At 40.4% G+C, this 19,946-nt stretch overlaps 1 protein-coding gene across 1 annotated transcript in view; it reads right to left on the bottom strand.

Annotated features, from left to right (window-relative positions):
• LOC137332366 (gamma-aminobutyric acid receptor subunit alpha-1-like) overlaps nt 1-19,946 on the bottom strand; it is a 38,381-nt gene that overhangs the window by 1,212 nt on the left and 17,223 nt on the right. Inside the window, exons 5-8 of the mRNA XM_067996132.1 lie at nt 14,045-14,127; nt 9,732-9,875; nt 7,083-7,235; nt 3,694-3,896 (exon numbers count right to left, since the gene is read on the bottom strand). Coding sequence (XP_067852233.1) covers nt 3,694-3,896; nt 7,083-7,235; nt 9,732-9,875; nt 14,045-14,127 — 583 coding nt within the window. The remainder of the gene's footprint in view (nt 1-3,693; nt 3,897-7,082; nt 7,236-9,731; nt 9,876-14,044; nt 14,128-19,946) is intronic.

The raw sequence follows: 19,946 nt of genomic DNA on the forward strand, positions 1-19,946 counted from the left end.
GGCAATGAAGGATCAGAGGTAGCAGGAATAAACAGAAGAAAGAATTGAAGATGGAAGGAGCAAATAAAGGCATGTATTGCAAGCTAGCTATAGGCTTCATATTTTTAAAAAGCTGCCACCACCAGAAAGCAACAAATAGAAATAAAAAGAAAAAATTGTGAATGCTGGAAATTTGAAATTAAAACAGCACATGCTGGAAATACACGGCAGGTCCATCAGCATCTGAAAAAAATCAGGTTATCATTTCAAGTTGAGAACCCCTCATCAGAACATAGGAATTGCTAGGCGAAAAAAAGGCTAAGGTCCATCTAGTTTGCCTTCTACTATTGTGGTAGTCGCATGATACAAGCTATATATCTTGACCATGGAGTTACAACAAGAGTAACAGAGTACAAAAGGAACAAATGAGTAGATTTAGGTGGGAATTAGTAAAGTTACAGAACAATTATCATGGATTATTCTAAAGTGAACTTAAATGTAAAATGTTTGATGGTGCACTTTATACATCAAAGTGCTACTCAGCAGAGGAAAATTTAAATTTATCTTTGATAGGATCTTTTTGCCAAAGAGTGTCCAGGAAGAGAAAGTATATGTGGATCATCCCTTTTAAGTCATCCAAGACTGTGTGCCAGATAAACTTTTTGCAGTTTTTACAGGAGTGTATCCAGTTCTTTGCTTATTCAGAATATTCAGTTCAATGTTACAATCACTGAAACTACCATTATGACTAAGACTCTGCTCATGGTGATCAGTATCTTCTCCCTCCCCCAAAAAAAACATAAATATGGATTTATCTAACCTAAACAATTCATGTTTATTTCAGATTTCCAGCATAAGTATTTTGCTTTTAAACAATTAATTCACTTCTTTGACATATGGGGCTCAATTTTAAAAGGGCGGTGGGATGACAGCGGTGGGGAGTTGATTTTCCGGTGCCAAACCCGGAAGGCAAGTAGGCAGGATCGCAACCTTAACGAGGCCAATTAAAGCCTCTTCCAGGTTTCGCGCCCGGCAGCCAGCCTAATTGATAGGCTGGCTGCCGACAGGAGCTGTAAATCCGAGGGAGGGGGGGAGAGAAAGAGAGAGAGACCTCATCCGTCATTGTGAGAGAGAGTGGGAGGGGGAGACAAAGATCGTGTGGGGGAGGGAGAAGACATTGTAAGGGGAGGTGTGCAGAAGACATCGGATATCGTCGAGGTGGGAGGAGAAGACATCGGACATCGGAAGTGGGGGGGTATGCAGAAGACATCGGACATCAGTGGGGGGAGAAGACATCAGACATTGGAAGGGTGGGGAGAAGACATTAGACATCGGGGGGGGGAGAAGACATCAGACATTGGAAGGGTGGGGAGAAGACATCGGACATCGGGGGGGGAGAAGACATCAGACATCGGAAGTGGGGGGGTGTGCAGAAGACATCGGACATCGGGGGGGGAGAAGACATCAGACATCGGAAGTGGGGGGGGTGTGCAGAAGACATCGGACATCGGAAGTGGGGGGGGTGTGCAGAAGACATCGGACATCGGAGGGGGGAGAAGACATCGGACATCGGGGGGGGGAGAAGACATCGGACATCGGGGGGGGGGGAGAAGACATCGGACATCGGGGGGGGGGAGAAGACATCAGACATTGGGGGGGGAGAAGACATCGGACATGGGGGGGGGGGGGGAGAAGACATCGGACATCGGAGGGGGGAGAAGACATCGGACATCGGGGGGGGGGGAGAAGACATCGGACATCGGGGGGGGGAGAAGACATCAGACATCGGGGGGGGGAGAAGACATCAGACATCGGAAGTGGGGGGGTGAAGACATCAGACATCGGAAGTGGGGGGGTGAAGACATCGGACATCGGGGGTGGGAGAAGACATCGGAAATCGGGGGGGGGGGGGGAGAAGACACCGGACATCGGAGCAGGGGATGCAGGTGACATCGTTTGCAAGGTATGTTTATTTATCTTTTTACAATAGGAAATGTCAATTTATTTAGTTTATTTTTGACTGTCCCGGCCCTTCACTCACCAGGAGTGAATCGGAAGCCGTGGGAAAGCCACCCAGGTAAGGTCAAAATCGTTTTTTATGTGGCCAATATGCCAAAAATAATGTGTACCTCAATGAAGTGCATTTGCTTGTTTAAATATCGTCCCGCTGGCTTTGATTGCCGGTGGCACTTCTGGGTTTGGGAACGGCGCGCGCACGTTGATGACTCTGGGTCGTGCACGTTCTTTAGCAGGTTGGAGCTGGGAATCCTGCCTGCTCCAGATTTCTCCGATTTTCTTTGCCCCCCTCGCCCCCAAAGCACCCAGATTTTCATTTTAAAATTAAGCCCATGGTATAATTCTTCCAATATATACAACTGCAATCAATCTAGTATTACAATTGTGAAAAGGGTGCATCACAAGCCCATTTCTCCAAATTCGAAATGTTGACTGAATATCTCAAAAATTGAGAACACTTTGATATTATAATTTCAATGATGATTAAAGCAACACTATTTCCAGACCGACCATAGATGATGTCAAATACCTAGGAGATCTGCAAAGTAGCTTTCAATGTTGAGTTTTCAGCTGAATCTGCTGAAAACTCAACAGATGCTACATCCAATATTCAAGGATCTTCAAACAAATCAGAATTCTTAGCATCCTCCAAATGTCAGAGATATTGTAGATACTCTTCTACATTTGCTGTGGAACTGTATGAGAGAGCTCAATTATCTTAGATAGAATTGGTTATTTATTTAATTTTTTAAAAATGTCCCAAACTGTTCAGTTAAGCAGCACTTTGATATTATAATTTGATGTGACCCAGAAATTCCTGCTGGAAGTGCATCTCTGCGGATGTTCAGTGAGAACAGGATCAGCCCAGCCTGTTCCTTTCCCATCCGGCATCAGCAGAAATACACTTCCAGCAGAGGTTGTTGGGTAACTATCAGCAGAGTGCCCTGGGTGATTTTCCCCATCCTAACTCAGGGGCGTTCAGATTGGCTAACTCAGCAAATCCAAGGACTGAATCTGGGACCTCGCTGGTCTATATGGCTGGGCAAACTCACTGGGGGCAATTACCACTTTTGGCGGGGGTGCAAAGCTGGTGGTAACAAATCGACCCACCCGAATTTCCTATCCGCTGAAGTCAATAGAAAGGGAAATCGGGCGGGGTGTATAAAGGGCGGCTGATCTGCAAGTGCTAGTTTTTCTCCTGCAGCCAGAGTGAAAATTACCCCCATTGAATCATCAAGGAGTCAGGTATGCTGTTTGTAATGATATAAACAATTTTCTTTGTGCTAATTTCAGGGTTTTTGTGGATCCCTTAGCGCGAAGCCATTCAAAAGACAATATAAATGTGTTGCAATATTGTCAAAAAGGCTAAGAAATTTATTAGACAATAGTTTTCTTTGGATCTAGCATATTCAGTACAATGTTATAATATGCCAAATGGCTGCTTTTAGAGAACCATATTGTTATAAGCTGCCTGCCAAGTCCACAGTATCTACCCAGTTAAAAACATCAATTATCCTCTTTTAACAAACACTATTTTCTTATATTTTGTTGTATGGTCAAATGCCAGAATACAGATAATATACAAAGTTAAAAAGTCCATAAGGTATATAAATATTTTGCCATGACACATCTAATAAAGGATCATCTGTACAGTTTTGTTTACGCATAATTAAACAAAAATACATATATACATTTTACCTTTTCAGGAACTAAGCTTTTTCCATCCCAAGCCCAACTCCTCTTTGTGAAGTAGTTCACTGTGGCAAATTCAATAAGTGCAGAAAACACGAAAGCATAACAAACAGCAATGAACCAATCCATAGCGGTTGCGTATGCAACTTTAGGGAGTGAGTTCCTGGCACTGATACTTAGAGTTGTCATTGTCAATACAGTTGTGACCCCTGAATAAGACACAATAAGAAATATGTTACTGGAATAACTTATTGTAATATATGTAAGTACGCATCCTTTAACATGCAATTTTTAAAAATCTGTTTTATGAATAATATAATACAATAGCACTGCAGGTTGAATCTTGTGATATAGCCACAGGCATTTAATATTGGGAATTTAACCACTCAATTTTCATACAAAAGGTCACTTTAGTAGCACGTATTGAAATGTATTTCCAGGCAGTAATATGTCCAATGGCATATAGGTAACTTCAATAACCTTTTTAGATACTACTAATTCATAATGCACTATGGGAGTTAAATTCTTCTTGATGATAATTTAATAAAAAATTGCCATTTTTTTCCTTAAACAGTTTATAGATATGAGAAATTTCACTCTTTATTTATTTTCCTGTAAGTATGGCAATTTAGCCATAAATATTTTAGATTTATCTTGATATTAAATTTAAGTATGTATTAGAAGATGGTGACTGCAATGATGCAGAGAGGACCATCCAGCTAAGTTTGTGATGAACCATATTATCTCTCCAGGTCACCAGATATACAGCATGAATAACAGTATTTTTATTTTGAGCAAGTATAAGAACATAAGAAATAGGAGCAGGAGTAGGCCAATCAGCCCTTCGAGCCTGCTCCGCCATTTAATAAGATCATGGCTGGTCTGATCCTAACCTCAAATCTAAATTCATGTCCAATTTCCTGCCCGCTCCCCGTAACCCCTAATTCCCTTTACTTCTAGGAAACTGTCTATTTCTGTTTTAAATTTATTTAATGATGTAGCTTCCACAGCTTCCTGGGGCAGCAAATTCCACAGACCTACCACCCTCTGAGTGAAGAAGTTTCCCCTCATCTCAGTTTTGAAAGAGCAGCCCCTTATTCTAAGATTATGCCCTCTAGTTCTAGTTTCACCCATCCTTGGGAACATCCTCACTGCATCCACCCGATCAAGCCCCTTCACAATCTTATATGTTTCAATAAGATCGCCTCTCATTCTTCTGAACTCCAATGAGTAGAGTCCCAATCTACTCAACCTCTCCTCATATGTCCGCCCCCTCATCCCCGGGATTAACCGAGTGAACCTTCTTTGTACTGCCTCGAGAGCAAGTATGTCTTTTCTTAAGTATGGAGACCAAAACTGTATGCAGCTCACCCATTTCTTCCTCATTTTTTTTTCACTCCAAATCACAATGCAAAGGGCAAACATAACCTTCTCTCAAGCCCTTGCCATGCTGCTCTGTAACCAACTACTAGGAATCACACATAAAAAAAAGACCAAATTGACCAAGCCTTGATTTGTCCCTCTCCCCTTCACTTCAGTTTACGAGCCTTTCTTGGGTGGCCTAGCTGGGATCAGTAAATTGTCACATCTGGTAATTCCAAGAACGTATCTGTTTTTACCATTGTACGACTTAACATATGACATTTTCACTACTGACTCCCAATTATATTCATCCTAGTTTTAAACAAAAAACACAAAATGGCCTTTAATCCTGGCCAGAAATAAAAAGTTCCATAATTTCAAATGACTTAAAAACAAAAAAATAAAGGAAGGCCATTGAACCATTTAACTTGCTCCAGCATTCAAATCTTACTTCAGTGCCCAACCTGAACTTTTAGCATCTTTTTCTTATTCTAGATTCATATCATTCTACTGTCCTCTGAAACAGGAATTGATCCAATTCCCCATTGAATGCTTCAGCTCATATTTACTCCACTAAATTGTAATATATTCAATATATTAATCACTAAAAATGAAAAAACTTCCTTAATTTAAATTCATAATTCTCTAATTTACAATCATGTAATTGGTTCTGCATAAAATACTGCTCACTCTATAATTACTGACATACTTTAGAAAATGCTATACCTGTACTAGTCCCTCAATAATATTATCACATTAGAAATTCCACTCCTTAATTGAGATGCTGTTCTACTTTTGAAAGGATTAAAATATGTCATTTTTCAAAATTTGGTACTTTATAAATGGCTTGGCGATACATTTCTCAGTTAACGTCCATTCAGCTCACTTGGACACAAAGTGCGACAAGCTGTAGAACCTCTTAGAGTATTTTTAAAATCATTGCCTTTCTTGTCACAGGAACATAATTCATCAATGTATAAAAGTTGAATGAGATGTAGTCTTAAATTAAAGGCAACCGTTTCAGCATTTAAATATTTTATCTGTGTATAAAAGTCACATATTAGACAAAGAATCACCATTTTGATGCTCATTTTGACAAGAATTATTATTCTAAGGTAGGGCATATTTTTCCAATTTTTATTCCTAAGGAGTAATTTTCTGGGTTCACACTAATGTTTGGAAGCCTTGCCCACTGGCTGCACATATTGGGAAAGTGTGAGTGCACTGCCCTTACTTTTCTGTCTCCTCATTTTAATCGGCAGCTAATCAAGAGCAGCGCACCCACAATTTCGCAATTTGCACAGCCATTAGTCACATGTCCCTGACAGCAGTGTGAAATCAGAAAATTGGCCCTCTAGTGTTAGCACTGGGCAATTCAAGGGTTATTTGCAAAATAAAGCTTCCTCAGCTTTACCGAATAATGAGCCTTATCACTAACCTCAGAAAAGCATCCCATTTCTAGTTCCCATACACATTATTAGTGTCACATTATAGATGTGTTATGGATTTACACACCTTTTGAATTGAATAGAGATCACCAAAACTCAATTCACTTACAGCAAGGAGAGATAAACTAATCTAATAAATTTGTGCTGGATTTTTACTCAAGGTTTGGACAAGAATTGAGTTTGAGGACGTCTCAAACTAGTTCTTAATTGGCTTAGTCCATAGCACAAAATTATCCACAACAAAGCAATAATTGGCACTGAGTATCAATCTCACTCAGAGAGACCTCGAGCATGTTGGCATGAGAAACGGAAATGCTATTTTTAAGGTGGGGTCACATCATGTCATCGGTACTGGGTGAAGAGAGTTTATTCTGCATCTAAGCTATGCATCACCTGACCTGGGATTGCTTGAAGATGGCATTGTGTGCAAAATGATATCTTCCACATTGATCAGCAGAACATTTCACAAAAATGGAAAATTTAATTAAAAAACAAAATATTTGAGTACACTGATCTTGGTACAGCTTAAGAGAAATTTGTGCAATATTCAAACTTGTTTGCAGGTAGCCTTTTCAAACCACTCACCAAAGACAGTTCTTGCAGGGACAGACTCCCTGTTTAACCAGAATGACACTTGTGAGAGAATAACTGTCATAATGCATGGTAAGTAAGTCTGAATTACGAAGTAACCTATTTTCCTCTTCAAGTGAAAGTGAGCGGTCATAACCACATATTCACCTGGAAATATAAAACACAGAAATAGAACAAGATAGCATCCAAACTGTCACCTCACACACAGACTCTACAACTTAGAAATAGCAAGTATCGGCTACTCATTCATATACAGTAAGAAGGAAATGTCTATCATGTAAACAAAGTAAATTCAAAATATTAACATAATTAAGGCTGATAACAATGAATTACTTTATGTAAACTTTCAGTCTCAGTACTATAATGGTAGCGTCAATCAGAGAAATCACAAGTGTAGGAAATATAAATGTCACACTGGTGCAGTAGAAGCTGCTTTCTTGGCAGAACAAACAAGGCAGAACAAACAAGGCCGAACAAACTAGGCTGCACCTAGTCCATTACGTTCCTAACTTGGGCATGCTTCATTCTAATACCCAATGAAAAAAGTATTAAAAGTTCCATTCCACAGCACTGATATCTTTCTCCGTAAAACAGCATAAATATTTCCCTCCACAAATATATTTTTTAAAATTCTACACAAATGTATTAAATATTTCCAAACAAAAATAAAATAAATTCTCAGTGCTAGAAACACCACAAGTTAATTTGGCATAATGTATCCCAAATTATACATCTCAGTCATGTCTCAGTGGTAGCACTCTCGTATCTGAGTCAGAAGGTTTTGAGTTCAAGTCCCCCTCCAGAGATTTAAGCACAAAATCGAGGCTGACACTAGGGAGTCCTGCACTGTCAGATGAGACATTACACTGAGGCCTTGTCTGTCCTCTCAGGTGGATGTTAAAAATTACATGGCACTATTTTGAAGAAGTGCAGGGGAGTTCTCCCTGGTGTCCTTGCTAATATTTATCCCGCAAGCAACATCACTAAAACAGATTATTTGGTCATTAAACACATTGCTGTTTGTGGGAGCTTGTTGTGAGCAAATTGGCTGCCGTGTTTCCTACCTTACAACAGTGATTACACTTCAAAAGTACTTCATTGGTCGTGAAAGACACTATATAAATGCAAGCTTTTTCTTTTTTTTCTTGTCTCCTCTTCTATAAATGCCGTACAAAGTTTTCCTGAAATTTATTGCACATTGACAAACTAAAATGACATTGGGAGTTAATGCATCAACAAGGAGGGATCACAGTTTTGTATCAGAGATGCACTTGTAGACAGAGCCCAACTTTTGGAGTTGAAAACTCATGCAGTGCAGGTTCTGTTGGATTTGAATATGTCAGATTTTGCTTCGGCATTCTGCTGCTCTGGCATCCTTATGCTAGGCCAATGATTAGGGCATTGTCAACCAAAGAAAGCAGTATGTATGTGAGACCTGGCAATAAGATGTACTTACGTACCTTGTGTGCCTAAAAATGTCACATAAATCAGAGATGATTGATTTCAAGCTGTTAAATAGCGTGATGATTTTAAGCATTACCTATTGCATGTTCAGAGTTCACATTTGACACATTTGTCTCTTCGCCTTCTCTTTATCTCAATCAGTCACCCAGCTCATGTCCTGGAGTGCTTGGATTTGTAGTCAATGAGATCACCGAAGAATGCAACATTTTTGACCATTGTTTTATTTGTTGAGTTTATATATATATATATATATATATATATATATATAAAGCACAGGGTATGCTGGAGAATAAAACATTTTAAATGTTGTATTTGCTCTTTGAGTATGCTTGAATTTGGTGCCTGTCCTTTTGGTAAAGTTACCCCTACATTGCCAAATACACTATTACCTAAGCATTCAGCCAAGGCTTGTCAAAGCTGATGCTGCTGACTCAGTAGCACATTGTTTGATTTTGTTCTCATTTCTACTTGAAATTTAACAAGTGGAGTTGGCTGATGCTATTTGCACACTGGCATATTGTTTTGTTTTACAGTTTAATTAAATTTGGAAAGTATCATCTTGCTGTTGATCAGTGGAATTTTGAATTTGTGGTTCTGGTTAAAATCCTCAAGCATAAAGTGTTAAGTAACTATTTTGTACATGTGTAAAATCTATGTCTATCGGCATTGGCATTGGTCTGATAACAGGTCGTCCTGATCATCTTCTCATTCAAGGTCATCCTAATCATCTTCTCATTCAAGGTATAGCTCAAGCCATCATACCATTCTTTTAAGAGGAAGGGAAGAAAGTATACTTGGGGTGGGATAAATTATTTTAAATTGTTACCAGAGTTAATGAGAGCTGAAGTGAATTATATCAGAGGTTGAGTACATTAGATCGTGATGGGCATGTTAGAGAGAGGGTTCTGCATTTAATCCAGTACAGTCATAAGCAATGTGTGTTACAATAGAGGTCACAGTATAGTGCTATTGTGAGGGATTTGTTACTGAATGATTATATGATTCCTGTATTATAAAAGGAGCTATAAATGTCTGTTCTCTGACTGGTTATGGTATACCAAGCAGTACAATGAGTGGAGATACTATTAATGTTTTTCTCTGTCAACTCTACATAAAACCTGTGGTGAACTGACACTAAATCAAAGATAGACCACCTGCATAAAGAACATATATACAAACCTGTACTGGATGTAGTAATGACTTTGCCCACAGTTTGTCCCAGTAAGTCATACTGATTCAATCGAGAACCATCTTCAGCCACAACAACTGACTGGGATGCTCCACTTGTCCATGTGTACACAACCTCTGACGTTGTGTACGCATCTGTTTGGAAACAGAGGGTGAGACAGGTTAATTGCGGAGTCTCTCATAGCAATGCGAACATACAGCTACAAAATTTGTACAATAGACAATTGTGGTAGCACAGTTCACTGGTCCACTCAGATGATCTGTCACAATTCAATAGCTTGTTATTTCCTCTATCAATCTTTACCAGACAGTGGAGGAGCAGCTGAACACTAGCAAGTTGCTTCCCCAGATGGATGGAGGACAAAAATATACTTGCGCGTTTATATACCAATAGTAGTGTTAGTTCATATGGTTTCAATTTGCACTGACACTAAAGTTGTGGACCTGGGTGGCGTTAGGGCCCGAGTTGACTCTGGAGCAAAGCAGAGTGAAGCTCCTGAGAAAAGGGAACCTGACCATACTTCACTCAACCAGCTCAGGTACTCAATCTGAATTTAGAAACCATGTTGGTATGAAGCAAAACTGCTTCACACTGACACTACTGTTGTAGTGTAAATGCACCCTAAAATAAGGTATGTCCTTCTATGCCTTGTAGTAGTTACACAGCAGCAAAATCAAAGGCCTAGCAATAGTTTGCTTTCCCATACTTTAAGTTGAAAGATGATAATTGGCATGTGGGTAAAAGAGTTAGAGAAAAATACCTTGTAAAATAGGAAGAGAAGAGAAACATTATTGGATGAAATGTCAAACAATATTTCTCAAAGAACTTATAGAATGCAAATAGAATCAAGTCCTACAAATGTCAAACTTTTTCCACCTTTAAAGAATATTATTATAATTGAAATATTATACCTTCATCTTTGTGATAAAATGTTTGACGATTCGTTTTTAGTCTGGAAAGGAAGAAAGTCAATTTTTCTTGTCAAAATGACATTGTACGTAAAGTGACTTACGTTATTGTGCCAACAATTTGGAGTATTACCCCGTGTGTTTAAAAAATACAAAAGAATATTGTCAAACATCTTTTTTCATGAAGAAAGTGTCCTTTTGAAGTAAAAACAATTCATTACTGAGAACATTTATAACTTCACTAAGCAGTGCCAAGCTCTCATTGTACTAAAAATGCTGCAGGAGTTTGGAAATGGTAGATTGAGAAATAAACCTATTAATGGTTAGAATGCAGTGCACTTCCTGGTTTTAAACTTAATTCGGTTCCCTCATGTTGTTTGGGCTCAATAATTCCTCCAAGTCAGTCCTCTGATAAAGTCATCAATACTCAATTGTTAACTTTGAGAGTTACTGCCAGCTGAAATACTGTAGTACTTTGAGCAGTGCTAATGCCATTCCACACATTCCAATATAGATTTAAACAGCAATAAATTATTACCACCAGTGAATTATAAATAAGAATTTAGATTTGATCCCCAGTCTATGTTGAACTAATTGATGTCAATGGGCTTGCACGAGAGTGCTACAATTGGCCTCAATGCCCTGGGCTAGGACAAACACGTGCATAGATGTCAAATGAGGAAAGAACCAGGCTATGATTGGCTATGATTGCGCCTGTGATTAAATAATCCGCCAACACTCCCTACCTTGGTTCTACATGAATAAATGGAAGGTAACTGGCACTTCCAAGGGAGTACCCCAAGAAAGTGTCAATGCTTTTGGGAATGTGGGAAGGGGAAAACAAACTGAAAATTGCAACAGGGGAAGGAGAAAAAGGTAAACAAGCAACATATTATGAGCTCTTTCCTGTATATGACATGCAAATAGAGAACCGGCATGGAGAAGAAGACACTAGACATGAAAGTGATTTTAAAAATCAGTTTAATCAAAGAAACTTCACAGATATACAAAAATATTTCTGATATTTCAAAACAGTCTTGGGGAAAAGATCAGGCGGATTGTAAAACGGGCGGCCGATTCACTAGGGTTGGTTTTGCGCCACGGCCCCTGATGAATTTCACCCCCATAGACACAAATTTGTAGTTAATCTTAATATCTTAGTCAAAAAAATGTAAGATTGTAAAAAAACTATATTTACACTGAATTCAATAGGTAGTTACTTCAAAATTTCTACAAAATTATTAAAATAAACAAATAAATGATTAAAGATTGCAGTAAAGTTTAACATTATTTTGTTCTGAAATTAGAAACCTCTTTTCTATTCACAGAATTTATGAAGGCCTGGATGCTACTCCAAGGAAAGACCTATGACTGAAAAGAATGTGCACAGGGTAACAATCTCAATTGGTAGTACTTTAGTAACAGAAAAAAATTGATGTTGGTACATTTGCCACAGAGGAACTTGATGCTAGAATCACAACCGCCATAGTCTGGGGTTTAGAAGACTCAAGAGAGCATTAAATAGCAAAATCTGAAGCTTCAAGAAGGTTGGTTGTTGGTTTCTGACCAGTATGGTGTGTGGATCAACCAGAAAGCACGAACTGTGCCTAACCAAATCATGCAGTATAAGGCAATAACATGAAATTGTGGCATCCTGATATTGGCACATGGAACAGTGACCTAGACATTTTAAATAGCCTAATGTCACGAATGAATGTCCTTCTCCATTGTACGCTTGGTTCATGTGTGTTGAAGAACCAGCACCTAATAACTGTGGCTAATATTTTCCCTATCCTTGCTACTAGTGCTCCCACCAAACGACAGCAGAGTGTAAGGTGTGAACCCCTGATTCCTTGTCTTCTCCAGACTCTGGTAAGCTTCCTCTCACCAGACATTTCATCGTCCTCCTCATTACCTTTGTTCTCTTCATCTGAGATGGAGTTGGCTTTTTCGTGCGATTCTGAAGAACTGCATGTGAAAGAATGAACTGTGGAAACATGAAAGAATCTTTTGATTTATTAATTTTAGACTATGTATAAACCGCATGTTGATTGTTGCATAAGACAATGAATCAATATAATTAATTCATTTACTTCAAGCACAGTAAATAATTGTGGACATAAGAATTAAACACAACTTTAAGAAATATTATTGCTGAGCCTATTTTAGCTTTGAGACTATTATTTTTTACTGATAAGTAATTTTTAAAATTATGTAATGCTTACCAGAATTAGAAGATTCTGACGATGTGTTGGATTCCTTAGTGAGAAGATTGAAGCATTTAGCAGTCATTTTTGGGGTATGTGGCTGCATATGCCCCTGCAGAACATTTTTTTGTTCTGTGCTATTTTTACATTTAGACACATGTTTTAAGTCATTAATATGTTCCCTGTTGTCTTTTCCATTACTCACACTTTAGAAACTTGGCTAACATTCTCACCAATAAAGACCCAAACCTTTCAATTGCCCTCTTTTGTGGACAATGCAGGTTTATGCCATAACTAACAAGTTTGAATTTGATGTATTATTTTGCCAACGCTAACTGTTCTAACACATGTTTCTTGTATGAATCCTCTTCAATTATCATTTTCTGCTCTTTGTTACCAACTGCACAATCAGTTTCTTTAAAATGCACTGGTCGATGGCTGACTTTCACCGGATAGAGTGAAAAATTTAAATAATTACGAATTGATGTCCTAATTTACTACTAGATAATATGCAATGAATTAGTGATAACAGCTCAATAATAAATGAATGCATTAATTCCTGGAAAACTGCCTAAAGTATTTTAAGCATAACATTCCAAATGTCTGTCCCATTAAAAATAATAGAATGAAGCATCAAAACAATGGAATGTTAATGTTAGTTATAATTCTTTAGTACTTTACTTTAAAAGAAGTCATAATAATGAGATTGTTTCAATAAAACAGTCTTGATGGTGACCTTGCCTCCTTTAAAAAGGCCACTGATGGGAGGACTTTCTTTAGCAATGGTCTTAATAGTGAACACCTACTATTTGAAAGGCAATAATTGCTATAAATTGGATAGCCAGATGGTGAAGGATAGAATACTAGAGCCTAGTCTTCAATTGCTTCCAAGCCTTTATTCACAGAGCACCACATTTACACCAATACCACACCCTAGTTAAGCTCTCTTATAAATGGATACAAGAGAGTTCCCAATTGATATGCACCATCTGAATACAATTAACATTGATTGATATAAATCACAATAATGGTGATATTTCTTCTTTAAAGCACTCAGTGATAGCTTTATGCTTTGAATGGGCCATATCTTCTACCTAACATCCATCTGCTGAGAAACTGCACTACACCCACAATATCACCCACAACGAGCAACAGAAATGATTTGTCCTTAAACATTTCTCTACTTACAACTGCCAAATTTTAGAGGACAGGCATGAGCATCCATTGGGAAATCTTCCAAATGCATAGGACACTCAGCACGGACAGTCAACCTACAAAAAACAAACATATGATGCAAATACCTAGTCAGGACTTTGAAGTGATACATAAGGTTTTAATGTGCATTAAACAAGGTATAGTTAAGTATCAATGACATGACAAAATATATTCTGAAAAGAAAAATGTAAGCAGCATAAGAATAATGTTCATGCTACACAGAAAAAAGAGGGGGTACAATACATTGCATATATTATGAATAGAAACAAGATCAAGTGCCTTGGGTATATTAACTTGAGCTATAATACTCACTTTATGAATGAAAGCATTTGTAATTCATTTTTCTAGTAAGTTTTCAATTAAAACTGAATTTAGTTAGGTATTTTTGTGGTTCTATTACCCCAAAAAATCAGTTGAAGTTGTTTGGTCATGTTGTTTTGACATTGTATTGTCATATAAATGGAAATATATTATTTTTACTGATACACCTCAATATGATTGATATAATTTAGGACTACATTGGTATAAAGTGCTGTGCGCACTATAAATGAAAAAAATACAGAGCTAAATTATGTTGCACGTATCAAAAATATAAGATATTTTACTGTGCACATATTACTTTGTATATAGCATCTGGTATATATATTAATTTGCATATATTTAATTCTTCCTACTGGTGATAACTTTTGAATACAGAAACGAATATAAAATAACCTTATGCTAGGCTCTAAATGTGAAATAGTCCTGATTGGTGGATTTAGGCTGTATTATATATTTTGTGCTTTCGTATAGGATAAAATGTATAAATACAAAACAATATTCAATAACATGACTACACAGAGGATCGGTAGCCTACTTTGAAGACCAAAGAATCACACATTTTTAAACTTGGCAGGTGCACAGCAATTAGCAAAATTACAGTGCATTATGATTCATCGTTAAGACAGACCACGAAGGTAGAGTAGTAACATTTAAACATGTATCTATTAATAAAAAGATACAATTAAAAATGAACAACTGACAGCTTAAATCAGGGAATGCAGTTGAGTCAGCTGTGTCCTGTTGAAGACACAAGAGAGGAGATTGACCATCAGACAATCAGTTTTACTCACAGGAATTCACTGACTGGTTGGTAAAAGTCGGCTTTGGTAAAAATGAGTTTGGTCTCCTTTCTAAATGCATAGCTTAATATCTTATGGTATTATATCTATCTCAACTGTCTTTCACTTACTTTGCAACCATTGCGGATTTGAGGGTGAATCAGGTCATTTCCAATTCAGCAAGATGCATTTTCCAGCTGAGAATATAAAATCTCTATCAGTCTCTGCATGTCTCCACCAGATGCAGGGTCAGAATGCAGATACCAAGAACACAAAGCATGGCCTTGTTCAATGTGGATAGCCAGAATCTTGTTTATATCTGTTTAGCACTCCATCACAGAATTTACAGATCTTAGGACAGCCCCAAAATACATACATTGTGCCAATTAGTAAGCAGGGATAGAATTTAGTTGTACATTTTATTTCAAATATTAGATGTAGAGTCAAATCATGTGAAGCAGCTAAAATGACATTTTCTTTAGTCAGTCACAGATCAATAGACACAGGATTTAATCTCTGATGTTTTTACAGGCACTTTTGTCCAGGTCTTTCTGAAGGTCTTTCTCACAGTATGCTGCATTTTAAGTGGCAATGACTTTTATGAGCATTAATTCTAAGAGTATATTAAATGCTGTCGCAGGACTGCAGTAAAGAATAACTTACAAATTGCAAAACATCTCAAGGCACTTTACAAGAAGGGGAACAAAACACTGAACAGAAGCTAGGGATGGTGGCCTAAGGCATGTTCGGAAAGATAGCTTTTGAGGAGGCTTGTTAAGGTGAGATGAATTGTAGCAAGATAGAATATTTTAGGAGAGAATTCCATAGTTCAGGGCATAAGGTTCTGCCTCCAATGGTGAGCAGAGCTAGAGAATGCACAATCAGGACAGTTTTAGAATAGCAGAGGATGCCAGATGGGATACAGGGCTGGAAAAGAGTTGCAGAGGGAGGGTGGGGTTAGGCCACAAAGGAATTTATAAAGGAGGATGTGGATTTTGAAATCAATGCATTGGCAAGCCAATGGAGATAAGCTCGACTTAGTAAAGGATAGGATTCAAATGATGAACTATTGGATGAGTTGGAGTATGGCTCCTACGTGACACGTACACTAGTTTCAGCTTCAATGACGCATAGGGGGCTAAATTGGGCCGTGCAGCCCCCATTGTGAGGCACTACATGAGCTCCCAAGCCACAAAAATGGCACCTGAGATGTGCGCACACACTTCCGGTGTGACATGCGCAGGACACCATCTTGATAAAGGCGTTTGCGCACACGCACCTAAGGAATGCCGGCAGTATGTAAAGTAGGGAGATTAATCAGTGTGCAACGCTGATTTGAAGCAGCTGGTGCCATTTTCGAACTCCCCGCTCCAGCCAATGCACTGTCCTCACCTCCCACAACTGAACAGGAGTTAAAGGGCATGAAGGACCCCACCAGTGCTATTTTAGGGGATCATGCAGGAGTTACAGGTTAGTTGGATTAGTTATTATGACTGCTGGTGCAATTGTGGATGCTTGTGGAAGTTTCCTATACTTGGAGAAAGTTGCAATGTTATATAGAGAGTGGCCTGGCTGGTCGTGCAGTAATGTTAGTGGCATTTAAAGTAGTGTGCTGAACAAGGTTGCTGCCAGGTCTGCTAGGGCTTCCTCTGGAATTGAACATGACTGGGAGCATGTAGAGAGGTCACGCAGAGCAGGACAAGCTGTCAGAAGAGGAAGGAGGAGGAGGAGGTGCAGGACACTCAGCAGGAGGCCATATCCAATGAGGATCTTCAGAGACCAATTCCCTTGCCTCAACTTCAGTGACGACCAGTGCATCCGACGGCTGCGGTTCATGAAAGAGGTCATGACTGAGATTTGTCACCTACTGCAGCCACAACTGCAACCTCAGAGCAGGGCAAGGACAGCGTTGCCTGTGGCTGTCAAGGTAACCGTGGCACTTAATTTTTATGACTCTGACTCCTTTCAGGCTGCTGCTGGCGATATAAGCAACATCTCGCAATTTGTATAAGGGAGGTCATGGAGGCTCTGTATGCACTCAGACAAATTTATCACATTTCCCCTGGACAGAGACAAGAAACATGAGTGAGTACGAGAGTTTGCTCACATTGCAAGCATCCCCATGGTGCAGGGTGTCATTGACTGCACACATATTGCCATGCATTCTCCACATCTGAACTCGGCCATATTCATGGACAGAAAGGGATTCCATTCCCTCAGTGTGCAGCTGGTGTGCAACTACACACAGCACATCATGCAGGTCACTGCTATCCTGGCAGCAGTCTTGATTCCTTCATTCTGCGGCAGTCCAACGTGCCAACTATATTTCAAACAGCACGACAGGTCAAAGGCTGACTACTGGGCGACAAAGGTTATCCCCTCATGAAGTGGCTCATGACTCCAGTCCGGAACGCACACAGATGTGCACAACAAGCCTACAAAAGCCATGCTGCCACATGGAACATCATAGAGCACACCATAGGCATCCTCAAGCAATGCTTCCACTGCCTGAAGGAGCCCTGCAGTACACAGCTGAGCGGGTATCAATATTTGTCGTTGTAAGCTGCATGCTGCATAACCTCATCATTATGAGGGAAAAGCCGTTGCCAACGCCTATCCGGTGAGAACCTGAGCCAGAGGCAGAGGAAGAGGAGGAAGAGGCAGAGGAGGAGGAGGAGGAGGAGGAAGAAGAGATGGAGGAGGAAGTGGAGGAGGAGGAGGAAGTGCAGCAGGAAGTGGAGGAAGAGGCAGGGAGGCAACAAGGTAGACAGGCCCTGTCTGCCAGGGCTCTGCGTTATCAGCTGATTAATGAGCGACACCAGTAACCTCAACGACACCCCACCATTCACCAACAGTCCCACATTCCTTACCTTTCTGCTCCCACATGACCATCAAATCATTCACCTTGTGATTACACATTGCTCCCTCCCTCAGCCCATCGCAGAAATGAAAACCAATACCAAATGTAAATCCAATTCCAAATTTATCAATTAACACGTCATTATTCAAACAAAATGAGACTATTCACCCTTGTGCATTTTATTAGCGCCTGTCGTTCATGTGCCTTTTCCTTTCCTAGTCCTCCTACGAGGTACGTCCCTAGTGGCTGGAGCACGGGTGGTGGAAGGCTGCTGACCTTCAATTGAGGAGAGTGCCGATGGCCTTGGAGGACGACCTCGAGCAGCTCTGGTCCAGGAGGGCTAGACTTCAGACTGCACCATCTCGACCTGGGCTGCAGCAGTCTGGCCTGGCTGGCTGACAGGTAACAGCAAGGGCACTGGTGGAATAGCAGAGGTGGGAGCAGGAATGCTGTCATCCTAAGAGAGGGCAGCAGGTTTGACTTCCATGGTGCCACTGCCACTTGCACAGGGCGGAACCTCAGCAGTCCTGGTGATCTACTGGAGAACAGATTGCTGGAGTGCTGTGACATCTTGGAAGCCTCGTTCCACAGTGGAAGCCAGAGTCATGATAGCAGCAGTCTAAGCTCCAAACGCAGCAGTCAAACCTTGGATGGCAGATGTTTGTGCTGCAGTGGAAACTGTGACATTGGTCATCAGACGCTGCATCATGGTGGGTTCCACAGGTGTGCTGAAGGAGGTAACCACTCGTTCCATGTGGGAAAGGATGGACTCCAAACTCTGCGCAAAGCCCTGTGCCAAGTTGGAGCTGGACTACTCCATGCCCCTTGACATTGTGCGCAGGCTTGCCAGTGCACTAAGCATTTGGCTGTGTACACCCATCAGCCTTCTTCTGTAGCCTGAGCCATCAAAGTCATCATCTGACTCTTCTGTAGCAGAACTAATGTGTGACCTTGCCCTCTGGAGAGCTGGCACCTGCGGTACCTGTTCCCCCTGCCCTGTCTCATGTGCACTTTTGCCTGTTGTCTCACCACTTGCAGTTCCCTCCTCTATCCTAGCCTCTAAAGTACGTGCAGTGTCAGTATCTGTGCTGGTGGCTGGAAATGTAAGATCAAGTGACACTGTCATCTTCCTCTACCTCCTCTGATGGTGCCAGTTCCAGTCTTGGGTATCTGCAATGACGAAGGGACACGAGTTGAGTTGTGGTGAAGGCAGAGGAGAAAGTAAGACGTGTGTGCTGACACCATGCACAGCATGTGAGTCAGAAAAAGATTGTGGGATGAGGGAGAAGTGCGGAGCGAGAAGGAAGATTAGGTATGCAGAGACCCTCATCATCGATACCTTCAGCACCGCCAGCGGCCACGGCCACAGCGATGACCCGTCCATTGATAGACAGCACTGTCTCTTCCATAGGGGTGAGAACGTGTAAGCGTGACTGTCCTCCCCCAGGTCTTTCCTGCTGCCTAGTGTTGTACACTACCTTCTCCTGCAAGAAAGAGGGAAGTGTGTCAGTGAGTGTCCTGCAAGATGTTTGGGTGATGTAGCTGTCATGTTTGAATAGCTGCGAGTGTGTGTGAACTGTGAGTTGTGGCTGTGAGGCTTGCAAGAGTGGTAGTGTGTGAGGGTGAGATGCAGCGTGTTATTTGAAGAGTTGCGTACCGATGGAAAGAGTTTGTTGGTAGGTGGGTGGGGTGGGGTATAGTGCAAGGAGCAGAGTATGAGGCAGTTGGTAGGATATGCCACTTGACAGTCGAAGTAACTCATCTTGACCACTCTATCAAATCACTGAACTTCTTCCTGCACTGCATCCACGTGTGTGGTGTGATGCTCCTGGCATTTACCTCATCTATCACTGCTTCTTTAGCATCTCCTGCCCCTCTGCTGGTAAAGAATGCCCCTCCATGCATCCACCTCTTG

Source organism: Heptranchias perlo, chromosome 14 (assembly GCF_035084215.1).
Source record: "Heptranchias perlo isolate sHepPer1 chromosome 14, sHepPer1.hap1, whole genome shotgun sequence".
NCBI classification, from domain to species: domain Eukaryota; kingdom Metazoa; phylum Chordata; class Chondrichthyes; order Hexanchiformes; family Hexanchidae; genus Heptranchias; species Heptranchias perlo.